The 19,313-nt window shown below is 41.3% G+C and overlaps 1 protein-coding gene across 3 annotated transcripts in view; it reads right to left on the bottom strand.

The window, feature by feature from the left end:
• Nucleotides 1-1,845: 1,845 nt before the first annotated feature.
• DSP (desmoplakin) overlaps nucleotides 1,846-19,313 on the bottom strand; it is a 39,748-nt gene continuing 22,280 nt past the window's right edge. The window contains exons 12-24 of one of the 3 annotated variants that reach the window (XM_075744987.1): nucleotides 18,814-18,968; nucleotides 18,349-18,475; nucleotides 17,621-17,825; nucleotides 16,905-17,122; nucleotides 15,922-16,088; nucleotides 15,475-15,613; nucleotides 13,876-14,069; nucleotides 12,845-13,007; nucleotides 12,157-12,240; nucleotides 11,142-11,249; nucleotides 10,417-10,515; nucleotides 7,290-9,581; nucleotides 1,846-5,728 (exon numbers count right to left, since the gene is read on the bottom strand). In XM_075744987.1, the coding sequence (XP_075601102.1) occupies nucleotides 2,534-5,728; nucleotides 7,290-9,581; nucleotides 10,417-10,515; nucleotides 11,142-11,249; nucleotides 12,157-12,240; nucleotides 12,845-13,007; nucleotides 13,876-14,069; nucleotides 15,475-15,613; nucleotides 15,922-16,088; nucleotides 16,905-17,122; nucleotides 17,621-17,825; nucleotides 18,349-18,475; nucleotides 18,814-18,968 (7,146 nt within the window). In that variant the 3' untranslated portion in view covers nucleotides 1,846-2,533. The remainder of the gene's footprint in view (nucleotides 5,729-7,289; nucleotides 9,582-10,416; nucleotides 10,516-11,141; nucleotides 11,250-12,156; nucleotides 12,241-12,844; nucleotides 13,008-13,875; nucleotides 14,070-15,474; nucleotides 15,614-15,921; nucleotides 16,089-16,904; nucleotides 17,123-17,620; nucleotides 17,826-18,348; nucleotides 18,476-18,813; nucleotides 18,969-19,313) is intronic. The other 2 variants (XM_075744988.1, XM_075744989.1) reach the window with 2 other exon arrangements.

Here is a 19,313-nt window from a genome sequence, read left to right as displayed (position 1 = left end):
TCTCCTCTTATCTCTTTAGCACCCCACGTTATCAGTACCCTGCCCCACCTGCTGCCCACTCTGGCTCAGCTGCTACTCTGGCCCTGGGCACCTGGGTCTCCTGCACCAAACACCTCTGGCCGTGTAAGGCCACCACTGACTAATGTCACACTAGCATCTGCTGCTGGAGTGTGCGCAAGCAGAAGACAATGTCATCATTTCTGGGAGATGGTCTTATATTTAGGCCACTGCAGTAAGACAGAAGGTAGATCCAGCAGTAAAAAAAGTAGTATGTAAAGATGGAGCTTTAAACAACCTACCAGAGATGACAGGAATGTCTTGTGCAAAACGTAAGCCCAGTCCTGTGGCAATTCTGCCATGAAGAGTGCATAGGATTCCCCAGCCCATGCAAACTGTAAGGGTGCATGCACCCAATCGCAAACTTTCCTTTGGTAATGACCAATGTTACCTTTACTGTAGAGCCTGGGAATATCCTAGCCATTTAAAACTGCATAAACAGCTTGGGATTAAATAAAGCAGTGATTTTTTTATTATTATTTTTAACAGGGCTGCTCCTCCCTAGCAGTCAGAAAACCAGACACTGGCTCTTCCTCCACAGTACAGCTTTTCTCTCCCCAGCTGTTGAGAGAAACCTCTGAAGCTGTGGAGTTTCCCAGGAGACAGGATGCCCTTTCTCACCTACTTTCTATAGACTTGTACTAGTCCATTTACTTTCTTAGTCCAGTAACTGAGGATACTTTTTATATGCTTTTCAGGCTAGAAGGTATACTTCAGCCAGACACAGCAGTATCAAAAGCCATGCTATTCCTTACTGTAGAAAAGGAACACGCTACAAAAATTAGGCAGCATCACTAACAGTGACTAGCATTTGTGCCTATCAGCCTCTTTCGATCTGTAGAAGCTGATAAAATTCATAGACAAGTGGAGTTCCTACATGGTACATGCCTAAAAGCAGGTATGTGCTTCAGGCAACACATTCAACTACTTACAGGAAGTATTTATTTCAGGTACTGGCAAACTATACTAACAGTTTTTCCATCAAAGCTCTGTACTAGCAGTTGTCTAAAACCACGCTGAATTCTTCTAAGTGATCACCCTGCTAAGAACATGCCTGGGTAATGCATCTGCACTGCGTGGCAAGTGGGAGAGGACAGTCTTGATGTATACCAATCATTTTCTGCTCTGGCTGAAGAGCATTCATGGCAGCTGAAGCGGTTTCAAACCACATTGCATTCTCTAATCCTTTGGTCATTTAGTCCTGCTCTGGTTTCTCAGCTCTGCAAAAGAAGTCAGCAGACTGCCAACAGCAAGGCATCACACGAACACTGATAGACTCATGCTATTTTCTCAGCCTAGGCTTTCAGGAGCCAGCAGAAGAGGTGGGAGGACATTACAGGACGTGATTGTTCAGGTTTTGAAAGATCCTCCTGTGCCACCATACTGGTCAGCTAAGCCCTGTCACTGTATCTTTGTTCTGCTTGTTGTCCAAAGTTACACTGCTGCGCAAAGGAGAATCTCAGTCCCTTCTAGCTGCAGAGACTATGGGCTGGATCACAAGCAGAAGAAATACACTTCATCATCAAGTCTACAACCAGCTGTGGAAGCTGTCTTTCCACTTCTAGAGGCATAGTTTCCATTATCAGCGCTATCTTCATTTTCCTACTGAAAATGCAGAATCAGAAGTCCACATTTATAAAAATGATGGATCAGCATCATGAAAAATAATGTGCCTATACACTACATTTATGACAAAGCTAGTACTTGTTACTTTTTTAAATGTTTCTTTCTCTAATCTGTACCTCCAAGAATGTCCATAGCTAAATTTAATAAGCACACAACAAACACTTTAAAACTTCAAAAGTTTATTGCCCAGAATAGCTCACTTGGTGCGGTTAGATTATTTTTTCGTTACATGGAAATCAAGCAAATCAGTAGAAAATATATATGGGTAACAGTAAAACAAAAGCCCAGCCTAATGATAGCCCTTTATATCCACCAAGTTATACTTAAGAAAACGGCTAGCCCAACATAGAGAAATAGAGCATCTGGAAGACAGAGCTCTTCATGTTAGAGTATAGATTCTAAACCAGTATTAAAGGCATTTTCTGTCCATATTGTTAGTATTTTTTTCTTCATAATAGCAAATTGAAAAAGGTCTATGTGGAAAAAAATTAACTATTGCAAGACTTTCAAACCTCAGTTATCAGCTTATGGGTTGACAGTTACAGAGAACAGGAGAAGGCACGTGACAGAGTATTTAAAATATACAGAGACCAATTAAAATCCAAACGCCAAAAGGAAATGGGAACCGAAACTCAAAATTCACAAATATGACTTTTTGCATCCCCTTATCTATATTCCATGAATTTGCATTCAAGCATTTTACAGCTTTTTCAGAAGAGAAGTTGAACACACCTAGAAGAGACTTAAGGGTTTTGCTTTGTTGTTTTGGTTTTGGTTGTTTTTTGGTAGGAAAGGGGATATAGAATAATCTAAATGATATTAAAATGCAGACACTTTCCCTCACTTGTTATTAGCGCCCAACAGACCCACTGCTGAAGGTTGAGTATGAGTAAGAATATGAAGAGCTTGCTGATGCATCAAAACTTCCCCTCCTAGACCCACTGCGTGAGCCTGAACGTGAGCCAGAGCGAGAGCCAGAGCGAGAGCCAGGTGCTGAGGAGACATTGTAGGGACTGGATATGCCTTTGGATGAAACGGAGGCTGCTTCCAAGAGTTTAAGCCCGGTGATGTCTTCCACCATTGACCGATTCATTGCATCTTTGTAGGATATTTTCAGCTTGGTCTTGGGGCAGGTCAGAATTTTGGGGTAGCTGTTAGTGTCTTGCAATTTCTGGGCAGCGCGACCATCAATCAATCCATTCCTAATGGCTTCCTCAGTACTTATTCTTCCACGCACTTCTGGGTCCACGAGACCTCCAGTGAGGTACTGGAATTCAAGGAACCGCTGCCCAGCCTCATAAGGCAACCATTTTTCCTTCACTGCTTCAGCTGCTGACATCCTCTTGCGTCCACCCTTTATGCCTTCGAACCCTATGAAGGCCTTCTGGGCTGGTTTGAGCCGTGTGGCCATATCCTGATCGATGATGCACTGACTGGTGGCTTCCTGAAGCGAAAGCCTCTGGCCTGTGGTAGGGCATATTATGCCTCCTGTGCAGGCCTGGGCTTCAAGTAACCTTTGCCCAGTGATGCTATCCACGATGCCCCGTTGTATAGCTTCTGAAATGGAGATTTTCTCCAAGTTTTCTGTGTCAAATATGGCTGCAATGGGACTGCATTCTTCTGGGGTCTCTGAAAAAGAACCGCTCCTGATCAGTGAGGAAGAACTCCTGACACTCAGCACTGTGGGAGACCGAGTCACTGACTCATGCCGAAACACCTCATCAGTGCCATTACGGCAGGAAATCATGTCTGCAAACTGCGTCAGGCTTAAACTGCCAGAACGGTACTGGTCAAAAAATTTCCTCTCAACCAGACCTTTGTCAATAGCGTCTTGGATGTCATACTGGCTACCTGTTTTTCTGTCGACAAGGACTACTCTACTGCTACCATCTGATCCTGTAATAGTTATTTCTTCCCACTCACACTCCTGTTCAGCTAGTTCTGTATAGGTGTCATAATCTATGAGGCCTTTGCTGTATGCCTCCTGCACAGACATTTCCCTGTTTGTTTCTGGATCTACAATGACAACCCGGCGCTTCCTAAGGGTGTTTTTCTGCGAGGTATGCACCACCTTCTTCTTCTCTCTCAGGGGTAGAAGGCAGAGCCCTGTTGCTTCGTCCTTTATGCATCTTTCTTTCAGCTGCAAGTAGGTCAAGTTCTCCTCTGTGTTGGGATCAAAGAACCCTTTGGTGTCATCACTTGGATCACTAAGGATCTGGTTGAGCTCTTCATTGAAGTAGCCACGCTTGTAGGCCGTCTCTACTGGCAAGCGGTAGCTCTCTTTGGGGTCTATGATTCCTCCAGTAGCAATCTGGGCCTCCAGCAAACGAATGCCATGACCTCTCTCTATGAGCTCTTTGTTCATTGCTTGAAACAGAGAAATGATGTTTCCAGTTTCCGGGTCTTTGTACCCAGTGACAGCTCTTTCAGCAGAGAGAAGTTTCTCTTTAAATTCAATTCCAACAAGGCCTCTTTTGTAAGCTTCCTCAACAGGCAACCTCACATTGCTGACAGGATCCACTATGAACCCTGTGGCTGCCTGGGCTTCTAGGAGTTCAAGGGCTGTCCCCGGTCTAACCAAACCTATTTTCATAGCCTGGTAAACACCAAGTTTCTCTTTAGTAGCCTCATTGTAGATACCTGCAATACAGCTAGAGCCCTGAAGAAAATCAATAATTCTCTCACTCACTTCTTCCACTGTAATTGCACCTCTTTCTAAATCGTTCCTTGTTGATTCCTTAATAATTCCAGCCTCGAGAAGTGCATCTGCTGAGACGGGCTGCCTGATCCCTTGGAATGACATACTCCTTTTCTGCACTGGGAGGAGGAGCAGACCAGTGTGTGGTTCAATCCTACATTTTTCCTTCAGTTGCATGTAAGTGACTGCCTTTTTGGTGGTGGGATCAATGAAGTTCTTTGTAGTGCCTTGGCAGTTGTTTAGGATCCTGTACAGGTCTTTGTCAATCAACCCACGGGATAAAGCTATATCTTTGGGAAGGAAAACACTGTTGACAGGATCAACAATCCCTCCTACAGCCAGCTGGGCTTCAAGCAGACGAATTCCAGTTTCTCTGTCAACCAAGTTTTTCTTGATGGCTTCAGATACAGACACGGTTTTGCCCGAGAAAGGATCTTTAAATCCCGTAATAGCCTTTTCTGCTGTATAGATTTGCTCTCTGTCATCAAAGTCAATCAGATCTCTGGCGATAGCACTGTCCACCGTTAACATCTCATTTCGGTGTGGATCTATCACGCCTCCTGTTGCTGCCTGGGCTTCTAAGAGCAGGACTGCGTTTTCTGCTGTAAGGAGCTGATTCCGTTTGGCCTCAACAAAAGAGTACTTCTGTCTGGGCGAAAGGGACACCCCTGCAATAGCACCTGCCCCTTTGAGGTAGGGTTCAATGTCAGCCGTGACTTCTTCCACTGACCTCTGCCCCTTCAGCAGTTTATCCAGTGTGAGTTTGTCTATCAGTTGACACTCATACAGCTGCATTGCTGTAATCTTCTTCCGCAGCCCACTGAACAGCAACTTGGAGGCATCAATACAAAAGTCTTCCTCAGTCTGTGTAGATCTGTGGGACCCATATGGGCGTTGCTTGAGTTTCTCGATCTCTCTTTGCAGCCTGAGACGCTCGGACTCCAACTCTGACTGGTTTTTGACAGCAGTCTCTTCCAGTCGGCACCGGTATCTCTCCTCGATTCGTTTGATTTCCATCTGCAGCCTCTCAATCTCACTCCTCAGGGTGTTCTTCTCCCTCTCGCTCTTCTCTCTCTCGCACTGGATCTTCCTTATGGATTCCTCTGTCCGGGAGTGCTGGCTCTTCCATTGATTGAGGTCATTCAGGATTTGCTGCTTCTCACTTTCCAGGCGTTGCTTCAAACGAGACTCTGATTCCAGGGTAACTTTCAAACGGTTCAGCTCCTCTTCTAATCTCTGCAGCCTGGCTTTGTCTTGCTCCAAAGCACTCATTTTTATCAGCAAGGTTTCTCTTTCTTGCATAATGTGACTATATTGATTTTTGGATTCTTGAATCCTATTGGATGCCTACAATTTTAGAGAAGAAATAAACCAAGAGATTATGGTTAGAGTTTATGCTGATTAGAGTTATGCTCTCCACTTACAATGCTCTTCAGCTTGTCATTTAACCTGCTGCAAGCTGCCACTGGAAAACATTCTAGTCGCAGCAATGCCTTACCCAAGACCATGGATACACATAAACCAGTGAAGGTACATAGTCCCTTCACTGACAGTGTCTCTAGTACCGCCAGAGACTCTATTCTGTTACCCATAGCCTTGATTTTCTGCTGATTTAGTTAGCTCTTTTTAATGCTTCTCATAGTACACCTACACATAAACAGAGCATTCAAGACTCACAAAGAGTCTGATGCTCAGCAGATGTACCCTAGCATAGACCTACTAACCTGGGTGAACTTATATCAGGTAAGGACTGGTCATACATGGATAAAAAGGAAATATATGACTCAATTTTTGCTTTTCTATTAATTTCACATGTTAGTCCAAACAATTTTACCTGTGTTGCTTTACATTTTAATTCACTTAATGTTCTCACACATACACGAACACCTACAAGCATTTACATTTCTATGCAGTCTATATTAAATTGAATATCAATTTATATAGGTGTAACACATATATATGTACACATATATATCCACAGATGTCAGATAATCCTAAATGTTAATATTTTTTTAAAAATCAGTATTATGATTTTTAAAATAAAGGAAAGAAAAACTGAATAAAGGAAAGAATAGCTGAGAATGGGAACAAGAAGAGAAATATAACGGTTAAGTATAGGAAAAAGCAGAGAAACATTTTCACAAGCGTTCACTTGTATATATTTAAACAGTAGCTCTTTGGACAAGAAACCAGGCAGAAGAAAGATGAAAAAATGTTTTCTTTAACTTGCTTATGCTGTCACCTCAAGTTTAAGAAATAAGGGCCTATAGTAAAATTTGCAAATGCCCTTCATGACTTAGGAACATACATCTCCAAAAGAATCAATGACATGTAGGCTTTATGAAACGTAGCTGTACCTTAGGTACAGCTGACATCATCTTTAATCCTCAATTGTAGTCAACACCTTACCCAGGTAAGCAGCACTTTGACAGCTCGTAGGTTCTGGGGTTTTTAGCTGGTTTAGTTTGTGATAGCACTCAGGTCAGCCTCAAAGGACTGCCTTAACCATCCTGGCTGAAACAGCCTGAGGAAGCACACAGCCACCAGGGTATAGCTAAAGGACAGTGGCACTCTATGTACTCTCATCTTCCCCTAGGATGGTTTGGTGGAAACTGGCACAGACCCAGGATTTCTCCTGGGGCAAGGTCTGAGGGCAAGGCTCAGCTAGACAGTAAGACAGCTTACAGCTCCCTAGCACAGTTCCCAGTGAGTAAAGAGGCTAAGAAAGTGGCCAAATCCTACCATTTTTGTTTAAAAATGAACAAGGGGAAGGGCCATAAAGGGGGTATTAGTCACGAGTACAGTGAACTTAAATAGCAAAGTGTGAATTAAGTTGATTCAAACGGACACTGCAATTAATTATATATCTGAGAGACAGTAAAGCCGGGATCAAAATATGTGTGAATACCTCTAGAGCTTGCTTTTGGAATTTTTCAATTTCCTGTCTCAATTTTTCCCTTTCTTTCTGTAAATCATTAATCAACCCCTGAAGTTCCAGAGTTTGCTTGCTGCTTGTCTGAAGCTGATTCTTTAGTTCAGCAATGGCAGAATTTTTCTCATCAACTTCACTTCTGACCATTCTGAGGTCATCGTACTCCAATCTAACATTTCGCAGCTCTTCCTCCAGTAACAAGTGTTCCTTGGTTAGGTTCTCGGTGAGAGACTGAAGCCTTTCGATTTCTATTTTGCATTCATTCAAGTTTTTGCTTTTCTCCTCAGAGGTTTTCTGTAAGTGCTCGTATCGTAGGTGAGCCTGTTTTAATTGCTCCTGTTCTTGGACCAACTGACGGCGTAAAGTCTCAATATCAGATGTGTATTTTCTTATCTCCTCCATGTATCTCTGCTTCTCTCTCACATGACCGTCTAATACTTCTCTTTGGTGTCTAAGGTCATCTTCGTTCCTCTTCTTTACAATAGACACTTCCTCTATTTGCTGTGTGAGATTGGTTATTTTAACCGATTGCTCTCTGAGAGATCTCCTCATGCCTTCTATTTCCTCCTCCAGCTTCTTTCTCCTGGATGTCTCCTCCATTACATTTTTATTCTGCCTGCAAAGTTCCTCCTCCAGCTTATGCTTCTGGATCTGCAAGTCTTTTACAGTGCTCTGGAACTTTGCACTTTCTTGGTCCCTGCCTTTTTTCTCTTGCGAAACTCTTTCATAGTCAATTTTCAGTCTGGCCAGTTCTTGCTCTTGGATCCTCAGCTTGTTAATTGTCTCAGTAGCACTTGTGTTTGCTTTCTGCAGGTCAAACTGGACTCTTTTTAACTGACTGTTCTCATCCTCTAGTTCTTTTCTCTGACTTGTTTCTACATCCAACAACTTTCTCAGCCTTTCAATCTCCTTGTTTCTTTCCTTAATGGTCTTAGAAGCATCATCAAGTGACTGTTTGTACCGCATGCTTTCATCAGAGTGCCTCTGAATCACTTGTTTTAGCTCAATCTCCAGCTGCTGTTTCTTCTGAGAAAGCTCTGAGCCAGCTGCCTTCTGCTGCTGAGCATTCTCTTCTATTTTCCGTAGATTATCTGTTGTCTGACTTATCGTATTCTTCAGTCTCCTAATTTCCTCACACAAATTCCTATTTTCTCGCATGGCATTATCAAGCTGTGTTCTATAATTATTTGTGTCCTCTTCCTTTTGCATGGTGACCTGGTGAATTGTGGTCTTTGTGATATTAATCTCAGTTTCGTATTTGTTCTTTAAACTAATAATTTCCTCATCATAACTGTTCCTTACCTTAGCCAATTCATTTTCAAGTTCCCATCGGCTTTTAGCCTCTTCCTGAAGCTGAACCTTTAGCCTTTCCAGCTCCTTAGTTTTATCCTGAATAGTTGAGGCAGCCTCCTCAAGAGCCTGCTTGTATCTTGAGTTGTCCTCGCCACGAAGCTGAATGATCTGTTTCAGCTCCAGCTCTAACTGATGCTTTTGCTGTGACACCTCAGAACTGCAAGCCTTGTGCTGCAGAGCATCTTCTTCTGCCCTCCTCCGTTGATCTGTGGTTTGCAGAATGGCATCGTTCAGCCTCACAATCTCATCCTTAAGGTCTCTGTTTTCTCTTGTCAGTCTGTCAACCTGCGCTCTGAGGCCTTTTGCATCATCATCTTTCTGTGCAGCTATCTGCTGGATTGTGGTCTTCTTAATATTAATTTCTGTTTCATACTTGTTCTTTAAATTACTCATCTCCTCGCTAAACTGGTTTCTTACCTTAGCCAGCTCATTTTCATATTCCCTCTTCCGTGTGCCTTCATCCTGAAGAAGAACCCTTAATCTTTCTATCTCGTACTCCTTCTCCTTGATGACCTTCTCAGACTCTAACTTTTGCCAACCAAGGCTGTCTTTCTCGTTTTGTCTTGTTTTCTGCAGCTGGTCATAGTCATTCTTCTGCTGCTCATATCTATCCTCCAACAACTTCCTTTTCCTTTTCTCATCTTCAATCTCATAAGTCAGCCTGGTTATTCTGTCATTTAGATCCTTTATTTGGGCATAGCATTTGTCCAGGTTTTGCTTAGCAGAATTTCCATCCATTTCAGCTTGTCTTTTCATCTCCTCCAGACTCATCAGCTTTGCCTTAAGCTGAGAAACATCCATCTGGTACTTCTGCAGATTTTGCTCCAGGAATTTATGTTTGTTGCTTGTCTCTGAATTTGAATCTCTGGCAAGCCTGAGTTCTTCTTCCAGGAGTTCAATTTTGGTGTTTTTCATCTGCAAAATGATAGCAGAAAAACAAACAAACAAAAAAACCCCACATAAACATTTGTGCCAACTGTTTCAAAAATCATCACATGCAATACAATATATGTTTATAACACTGACAACTTACAAAGCATTTTTTTCTCTGCTTCAATGAGAGCTCAAAATCCTTTTTTATTTAATGTCATCAAGACAAATTCTAGAATCCTTATTTATTCAGAGTGAAACTTATCCAGAAATCAGCATAATGACTTTAAGAGGGGAAATGGTACTTGATGGGGGGAGGTAGATGCAATACAGATAGCAAAATCTGAGGTGCCAAGAGTTCACAAGCAAAGTATTAAATAGCCTCATTTAGAACCTCCACAATTTTCAAAGAGGTGATTCACATTCCACATATGTGACCTCTTAAATGGGCCTATTTCCACTGAGCTGAATCAAATCAGGAGTTACTTCATTTGAAACACTATAGATAAGGCTTGAAATGAGGTGTGGTACCTTAACCATGAGGAGCAAGTTTTCAGCATTGAGATAACTGTATGGTCACTGAGGTCAAAGCTCTGATGGGCAGAGAAGGACCTCTCGCGTGCTTTGCTGAGCACCTCCTAATTACCAAGAAGGCTAATGTTCTCCACCTCATCCGGGACCTTGGAGGTAACTTTGCAAGATAATGTACTCTTTGACAAAAGATGCACAAAATTGCTCATATGCCTCCCTCGTGAGACACCACTGAGCTCAGGATTTAGTTTTGTGGACTGTTTTGCACTGTACTTAAACAGAAAGTCTTTGATCAGTGATAGCTTGCTAACCTGTGATAAATATAGAAAGTAAATAAAAGTCAGATTACCTTCAAGTCCTCCATGCTCTTTAACATTTCACTTAAGAATCTGTAATAATCGCCTGATCTTGTAAGAAGCTCTATGTAGCGAGACTGAGCCTCGCTAGCCTTGAAAAGAAAGAGAATTGTTAGCTACTTGTACTATAGAGTTAGACATGAACATTCCCATGTCTCAGATCATTTAAAGGATTCCAATCCACTTGAGAAAACATATCACTCCACAAAGTAAAAAGCAAATTCTCCTCCTCACAAATTCACAGGACTTTCTAGGGACCCCAAATGTATAAAATCTCTCTTCTGATAAACCCACACCTTGTTTTTCAAGATTATTTTCCCCCACGGCTGCTGTGATATTACATCCACAGCTTCATTCCCTGGTTCATCATGCTCTTCCTGTCTGACAGTCACAAGTAACCTAAGTCAAACTTTTAATAGTGGATAATTGAAAGTGACTAAACCACTTGAGGCATGAATCTTACTTTCTCACAGTATGTATGCAATGGACATTGAATAGGAATGAGGTCAATTCCTGAGGGCTAATCTACTGTCTAAAGGAGCCCAAGTATGATTTTACAGCACAGCAACTATTCTGCACTAATTCCTTGTGCTTACATGTTTAGTACACATTAGCAATGACAGTGCTAATTATTAGAATACAGCTGGATATGACTCGCAATGGCTCACATGGACAAATAAATGTATTCAAAAGATTAACGGGGAGGAAGGAAAGATACCTCTTGCAGAATCAACACTGCAGGAGACTGAACCACACTCTTCTTGATAGGTATGTTGAGCAATGTTTCTAATCCAGAACTGTAGGAAGCAACCTGTAGTTCATAATCCTGTAAAACAACAGGGAAAGGTAAGACCCATTTAGCAACTACCAAGGAACTCTCTGGGAATCTGGATTTCCCAAAATGCAAATAAAGTTTTGGGGTTGTTTTGTTTGGTTTGGGGTTTTTTTAAATAAAAAGCTACATTTTCCCTTGTTTCTATCTCTGGCCATGTAGAGATGATCCTCTATCATAAACAAAATCTCATCAGTTCAAGTATCACTGTGGAGACTCATGGAGGAGAATCTTTCTCAGAGGGAAAAAAAAAGAGAGAACATTTTACAAAAAAGGGAAGAGATGTGTTTCCCTTAGTTGAGGACTACCCGGAGATGAAAAAGATTCATGGGACCAACTGGTCTAGGTACTGTTATCAACCAAAATTTCATCAGAAATAACTGTCTCTGCACGTATTTCATATCATATATGCCATACCACGTATATAGCAAGGTCCTTGTTACAGAAAGTAAGATTGAGCTGGAGAAAGTACGGGTATAAAGGTGAACAAAAACGCAAAGACCACAAAACCATTCTCTATGTATCTTCTTGGTTTTCATGGCTATTGCACACCATTCCTCCTGCTAATCTGCATTCGTCTTGCCTCCTACACCAGATCCTAATTAGATCTAATTCCTAAGCTACCAATCTGTTCCCAACTCCCATATTTTTTTAAACACGTGAACTGGAAAGTTTGGTCTGGCTAGAAGGAGGCTTTGATTCTCCTGAAGAGAAGCTCTCATTGGCATCTCCTACATCATCCTGTGGTCTTCAGGTGGTGAGTACACAAATTGCTTTCATTATATTTTACACACACGCGCATATCAGGGAGTCGACATTTCACCTGCCAGCAGAGCAGAGACAATGGGATGCACCTGACCATGAAAAACCACACCCCATAAAAATGCTGAAACTCAAATACCTTAATTGCAGCTGAGCACTGATCTGCATGCTTGAGAAGCTCCTCAACTTTGTCTCGCTTCCCACAGATTTCACTATGCAAGTTCTGTCAAGAAAAAGAGTGAGCTGTGAAGCACTCCCTCAAGATTTGCCAGTATTTCCTCCCTTACACACCACCTCCGTCAGAAGGCACCTGCAGTATGAGACCACTGCAACCCCAGGGGCTGAGACCTGACGTGACCTGTAGCTGTGCAGTTTTTCCAATGGCAAGCTCTCCGTCCATGAGAAGGTTGTTCTCAGAAAGAACATCTAACAACTGAACAACCCCAGAGCTGGCGAGGGAGAGTTCCTTGACTTTAGCTTAGATGTATTTCCTCGCTTTTTATTTTTGTGCTATAATTTGTCCCATAAGTTGCACCATCATACAGTCCCTTGAATTAATTCAAAGCTGATGTGTCAAAGTGTCAATGATCACGCAGGAGCCAAAAACAGTCTTGTTCATAATCTGTAGCAGTCCTGACAGAAAGTAATGAGGATAATAATGTTTCCTCTCTCCTGCCTTCTACACGTGGTATTTTTTGGTAGCTTGCATACTTTATAATTCAAAACAGGCCACTGTATTGCAGACTGCACTGATACTGATATTTTCTGAATAGCCAAACAATTTAAAATCCAGATAATTGAAGACAACTCATTTAGGTGCTGCCTACCTTCTGATCATGTAGATATCTCATGATAGTGTTGCAATCACACAGCTTCATGGACTCGATGGAATCCTGCCTGCGCTTGGCATCACAGATCCATTTGCACAGAGCCTGGTAGAGATCTCGGTAAGTTTTCAGCTGTTTGATTTGTCTTTCTAAATCCCATGATCTAGAAAAAAAAAAAAAAAACAAACAGGGAAAACTGTCAAAATGGAAAGTGTGTTCTCTTTCTCTTTAAAGATTTTTTCAGAAATATGACACAGTAATAAACTAGGCTCTAAAAGGAGATTCTGAACAAAAATTTCACATACATGAGAATTGTACTGGTTATTAGTCACCCAACATGGGTTTTTAGTGCCTCACCTTTGAGTAACTGCAATACACAGAGGTTAGTACTTCCTGTCAACTGAGACACAGATAAAACCTTGCAGTGATAATAATCAAGTTCACCGACTTCAGTGCTCTTGTTCTCAATTTTCACCAAAACAACCAGCAACCGGTCAATTTTTATTAATAGGACTAGATTTTGATGTGAAGTACAAAAAAAAACCCCAAAAAACAACAAGCCAAACCATACCCCTTAAAACCCCAATCAAAGTATGCCTTCAGTTCAATAAAGCATTAGAAAAAAATTCTTGGGATTTTTTTATTTAACTCTTAGTGTTAATTTTTTAACCCTCAGGTATAGGGTATTCAGGAATAAGCATGGTTGCTTTGTTTGAGGGGGAAAATGCTGACTGGAAGTACTTAATCCAAGAACATTGGCAAGAATAAAAAAAAAATAATTACAACAACTCCTCAGCACATAGGTTATACATTTACATGAATAACTACATTTTCCTGCTTGGTCTTTCTTACACAATCCCTTTTAAAGTATGTTCAATCTATTCACAATTGCTCTAGACTTATTGCCCTGAAGTACACATTTGTCCTCTGGCAGCGATGATTAGTGCATATCAGTTCTTTTAGACTCACTGTCAAGATGATCTTAGTAGCAACAGCAATAAGGAAGAAGCGATTAGGAAATAGAATCAAACCTGTTATCTATCTGCTTATCAGCTCTCTGCCAGCGGTCTATTAGCTGGGTAACTTTGTCACAAAACTTTCCAATGTCCATATCATACAAGGTATATGACTGGCAAGACTGTGAGTGAATCTGAAGCGTTTTCTGCAGCTCGTTTTCCAGGGCATTCAGTAGTGACTTCTTCATGTTTAGGTCTGCTTTCATTTTCTGGAGAAAAACCAAAATGCTGTCATACGCTTTATCCTTGAGAGGATACTCAAATTTAGCATTCAACAGCATGCGCAATGTGTTGGGATCTAAACATTTTATTTCTAATTCACTAAGGTATGTACACTGATGTCAGCTAGAATAAATATATTTAAAGTGAAACATCTACTTTGGTAAACAGAGTTTGACTTAAGAATGTGTTTAAAGTTAGACTCACTCTTAAATAATTTGCTTAACCAAAGCCCTCTGCTGTCATATTCTGTAGCTAACATTTCGGTTTCTCAGAACTATGTAGACCAGTTACTTAAAAAAAGAAAAAGAAAAAAAAAGGAAAAACAAAAAAGAAGAGCCTGCCTTGCTTGTTCCTAGAAAGAATTGACGAGAAAATTTCATTGAAGTATAAAAGATTCCTGCACTTCCAACAGCTGTGGAATCAAGCCTCTGGATTGGCATAACCAGTTTTTAAATGTTATCTAAAAATCTGTGCAGATTTTTTTTCTCCATTTACATTTTTACAAACATCTTCCATGGAGATGTTTCTTTACACACACACTTGTCTGTGTGCACATACTTGCATATTGTGGGGTATCATCAAAAGGCACATCCAGTGCTGATGGTGGTCTGCCTTGCATCCCCCAGTCACAGGGATGACTGCATCTTTCAATAATATTGTCAAGCATTTTGTTTTTGTGTAGGTCACATTTACACCAGCTAAGAACAACTCCCAGTCACTGAACTGCAGCTTTCATTTAACACGATAAAAAGGTAACCCGGTTGTGCTCCATTTGTGCCACCTTCACACTTTTTCCCTACTACACCTGAGAACAGGAAAGAATGAAGAGTCCCTATTCTCCCAAAGGCATTCAGTGCACAAAAGGACCAGCTCAACGTCAGGTAAAGACTGGTTCTGCAAGCCAACTTTGTGCTCGGCAAAGCAGTTATTCTTTGCTTTCTCCCCTTGTACAGGATGAATAGTTCTTACTGTAAGATTTGAAATGGACTCAAGGGCAAAACTGGGACACACAATAATACTCAAATTTACTTGTTACAATTAGATGACAAGAAGAGCATTAACAAGCTTTTTTGCAAGAAAGGAGGTATTGCCTTCAAATTTAGCTTCCTAAGTGATACAAATAAACACAGATAATTTTGTACAGAAATGGATTACGGAGACTTTTCATGCCATTAGCTCTGCTGTGGGGGCAACAACAACCAGGGGATGGAAGAAGTAGTAACCCGTACATTCCTTCCGATAATTTGCAAAAGCATTATATGTCTATGTCAAATACAATAGGATCAGCATTTCCATCTCTTGTGGTTTTGAAAGGGTTTCACCCAGCTCAATATACCAGTGCTGGCAGCTACGAATTTTGCCTTGTCATGTCCTTGGGTCTTGGCCTCTCACCTTCAGACAAGCCCGATAAGCCTCCACTTTATCAAGATCCAAAGGAACAGTCTCCTCTTCAGACAGTCTGACTTCAAAAACTCTGATCACATCTTCTGTTTGTAGAATAATCTGGAGCAGACACCTCAGTGCATTCAAGCTAAAACAAATAATACAAGATAAATCTCTTATGGACTGGGGCAGGAAAGGTGATACTTCTAATTAATTGCAGATCATTAGTTAAAGAAAATAAACAATATAGAAGAAATTTCAGTGATACCCATGATTATTTATTAAGTCTTCCAGAAAAGAGAAGAAATTCACGTAAGTGTCTGTTTCTACCCATATGTACAGCATTTGTAGGAAAGAAGGTGTAATTTTACACTACTGGTAAAGAAAAGCAGGTTTTTGGACTAAGAATTATGGAAGAAAGTAAATGATTTATTGCTATAACCTCAATTTTCTTACCTGTCTAAGTAGCCAGCAGAAACACCATTAATATTTTCCAGTTTTTGAAATAGGGCATTTATCTCTGACTGCAAGTACACATACTTTTCACAGCCTCTGAAGTTAGGCAGCAAGTCCTTATGCTTATTGAGGGTTTCAGCCATTATTTGAGAGTCATTCTGCACACCCTAAAGAAAGAGAATGCCTGATTTACACATTTTTGGTGGCTGAAAGATCATTCTACAGCACATATGCAATTGGTCTCCTTATCCCAATAGTCTGCTGTTATCTAACCAGCTTGACTGAGGACTGAAGCAGTGCCTGAGCTTGCTTTCTTTGGGGTAAGTAACACTGAGCAGTTTCTTTTTTGCATAGTCCACAAAGGTAATACCTCTTTTTTTGAGCATCTCATCCACCCTGAAACTCAGCTCTGCTGAAAGCAGAGCGCTTTACTGCTAGCTGCCTACTGCACTCAGTAGAGGTGCCAAGGTCCTTCCGCTCTTAAGCAACCTCATTTAAACCTCTTAGCCTTTGCAACCTCATTGCCTCAGGGGAATTTCTCATATGCTGAACCTGTTCTCTTTTCTTAATAATCTTCTCTCTCCAGTCTCCTTCATATTTTAAGAACTGGGAGAGGGAAAGAATCTGTAAGCCTCTTCTATCCACTCTGCATCCCACAGACAGCACTTCAGAGGTAAGTGGTAAAGCAGGGTCTGTGCAAAAGGATATTAGTAGTGCTTTAACCTGGATAAGGCTTAACATGAGTTCAAGTCCACTTGACATCAGGCTTTCTGTATTCTTTGCCTGACAGAATTTGACTTCTAAAATCCAAGAGTCAACTACTTCTACTTAGGAGCTAAACACCAATCATGGATAGCTTCCAACAGAGAACTTTCTGCATAGGATGTGTGTCTTTCCCAGCTGATCAGAAATATAACTGCAGCATGCTCTGCAGCACAGAGTCATACTGAGCTTGAGATGCTCAAAGAAAAACATCTAGTTACCTCTAAATCCTTTATTCTGACTGAAAAGTCATGCATAGCTCCTTGATCCACTCCAAGAGGAGCTCTTTGAATCATCCGAATCTCAGAAGCCTCAATCTGACGCCGAAGTTTCTGAAGCTCCATCAGCAGCCAAGCCTCCTGCTTCTCATGTTCTCGGTTTCTCTCATTAACGATAATGGTGTTTGAGGAACCCACAGGACAGCTCTCAGTTGGGACCACTGTAAAATGAATTGGGTAAGTGTCAAGTGCCAGAGAAATTAGCACCTTCATACAGAAAGCCAATGCAGTGCCAAAGTGACCTAAGCACTGATTTGATCTGTAGAACTGAGAACAGGTAGAAAGTCTGGGCCCTTACGCAGCTGTTTAAAGTAATGAAATCTCCCTTTCACAAAAAGAGAAACTTGTTTCCTCGAATGCAGCAGAGAGATCTTGCTTCCTAACTGAAAACATGTCAGATGGACTAAATTACTCCCATTTTCCCAGCAATTCCATGAACTTTAGAGGACTGTTTCCAGATTCAAAGGATGGAAGAACAAAATACATTCTTCGATGCGCATGGCCAGTTTTGTTACATGGGGAGACAGCAACACAATTCTTGAACATGTTTCCATTCATATGTTCATGAGAACATTTTTACATAAAAAGAATGCACCACTATCTTCCGAACAAGAAACCCAAGCAGTACAATCTCTACAAAAACGTGAGGACAAACCAACCTGTTTGTGGCTGCCGCGACTGATTGGGCAGTTGTATAATCAAGGTTTGGTAGTGCTTCTGAGCATCAGTGAACTGAGTCTGGATCTTTCGTTTGTCTTCATCACCAAACATCTCTGAGCCTTGGCTGTTCCTTAGGAATTCTTGATAATGGATCTCCAGGTCAGTTATTATTTTTTGGTAATCTTCCTTACGCATTGTTTTCAACTGAAATGAGGGAGAAAAGAATTTTGGAAAGAGAAGCAATTAAGGAAGACTTATGACTAGTTAATCATTAAGGAACAAACTAATACACTTATAGAAAAAAACAAAGGAATCGCATTTTACAGTAAAACCTACCCAAGCTGACTCTAAAAGTATGGTGCTAAAAGTGTCCTTTGAGCTAATCTATTCTTGTTATAGCCATTTCATAACTTAAGAATAGTTTGAAATTCTACCTCTTACTCTGTCTATACATGCCCTTGCATAGTGGGAACAAATGCAGCAAGTATGTAATAAATCCCCTTAGCTAATCTTCCCATTTATCCAGATCACCGCTGAATGTGAAAGCATTTTGCTTCACCTTTGATAAAACTACTACTTCCATATATAACTGTGCAATCCAGCAAAAGGAAGGCCCATGGTTTTGCAGAACATACATCTGCACAGGACACAGCAAGCACTGTTTGGGACAGTAGAGGCCAGGTCACAGATGTCCCTGGTCTACAGATAAGGCCAGGTGAAGTCTTACCTTGGCAATAGTCATTGCTCTGATTTTCTCGATGTCGATCATGCAATAATGCCAAGATACCAGGCTCTTCATGTTGATATACAGCTGGTTCCACAAAGCTAAAATAGCTTCATAGTACTGTTCAATTCTGAGATGAAAAAAGAAATTTCAAGGTCAAAACACATCTGTCATTGTAGCATAGCTACAAAACATCCCAAGAAACATCCACCAGATGATGTAGAATGTGCTAAGGCTTGTTCTCTACTAGAGAAAGTCTTGGAAATTAATTTATCCATGATTTTCATTATTAGAGATGAGCAAAACCCTGTAACAGTGAAGTTTTAAACATTTTTAGATCCCAACATAGACCCCTCAAGGGCCAGGGGGCACTCTGATCAAGGCACAGACCAGATTTTGGTTGCTATTTTGAGTGAACTCTTCTATCTACTCCCAGCGGCAGGTGTCCAAACTCAAGCAGCAACTCACTTGGTAGCAAGATCCACTGCTAATGGATTGGGGGGTGGGATGATAAGACTAACAGATGGCACCAGCATATCCACTCCTCCAGGGCCGGTCACCAGCCACTTGCTGCGCTCATTATTGTCCTTCAGGATGCATTCATCTCCTTTGCGCACTGTTTTCTGTAAGTAACACAGAAGAACGTTTTTTTTGCTTTAGTTAAGTAAGATGGGGTTTCTAGGAGAGACAGGCAAAGAAGATGCAACTAGATCACAGAAGTGGGAGTGCTTCCCAGCTGCCAGGCCTAGGTGTGCATCTTGGTTTCATACTGCGACAAGAGATCAGTACAGATCAACCTCTCTTCCCTGAATCTGGTTTTCAAGTGAAGAAAACCCAGGAAAACCAAGTGGGAGCCATAGAACACTGAGCAGTTGCCAGGCCAGTTGATCATCAGACTTGGGGCTTGACATGACAAACATCAAAGGCTGAGCGTGGACCCGTGGCCACAGTAAGCTATGCAACCGTGT

This window comes from Balearica regulorum, chromosome 2, assembly GCF_011004875.1.
Source record: "Balearica regulorum gibbericeps isolate bBalReg1 chromosome 2, bBalReg1.pri, whole genome shotgun sequence".
NCBI classification, from domain to species: domain Eukaryota; kingdom Metazoa; phylum Chordata; class Aves; order Gruiformes; family Gruidae; genus Balearica; species Balearica regulorum.
The sequence above is the reverse complement of the archived record's forward strand: the minus strand, read 5'-3'. Positions and strand labels throughout refer to the sequence as shown.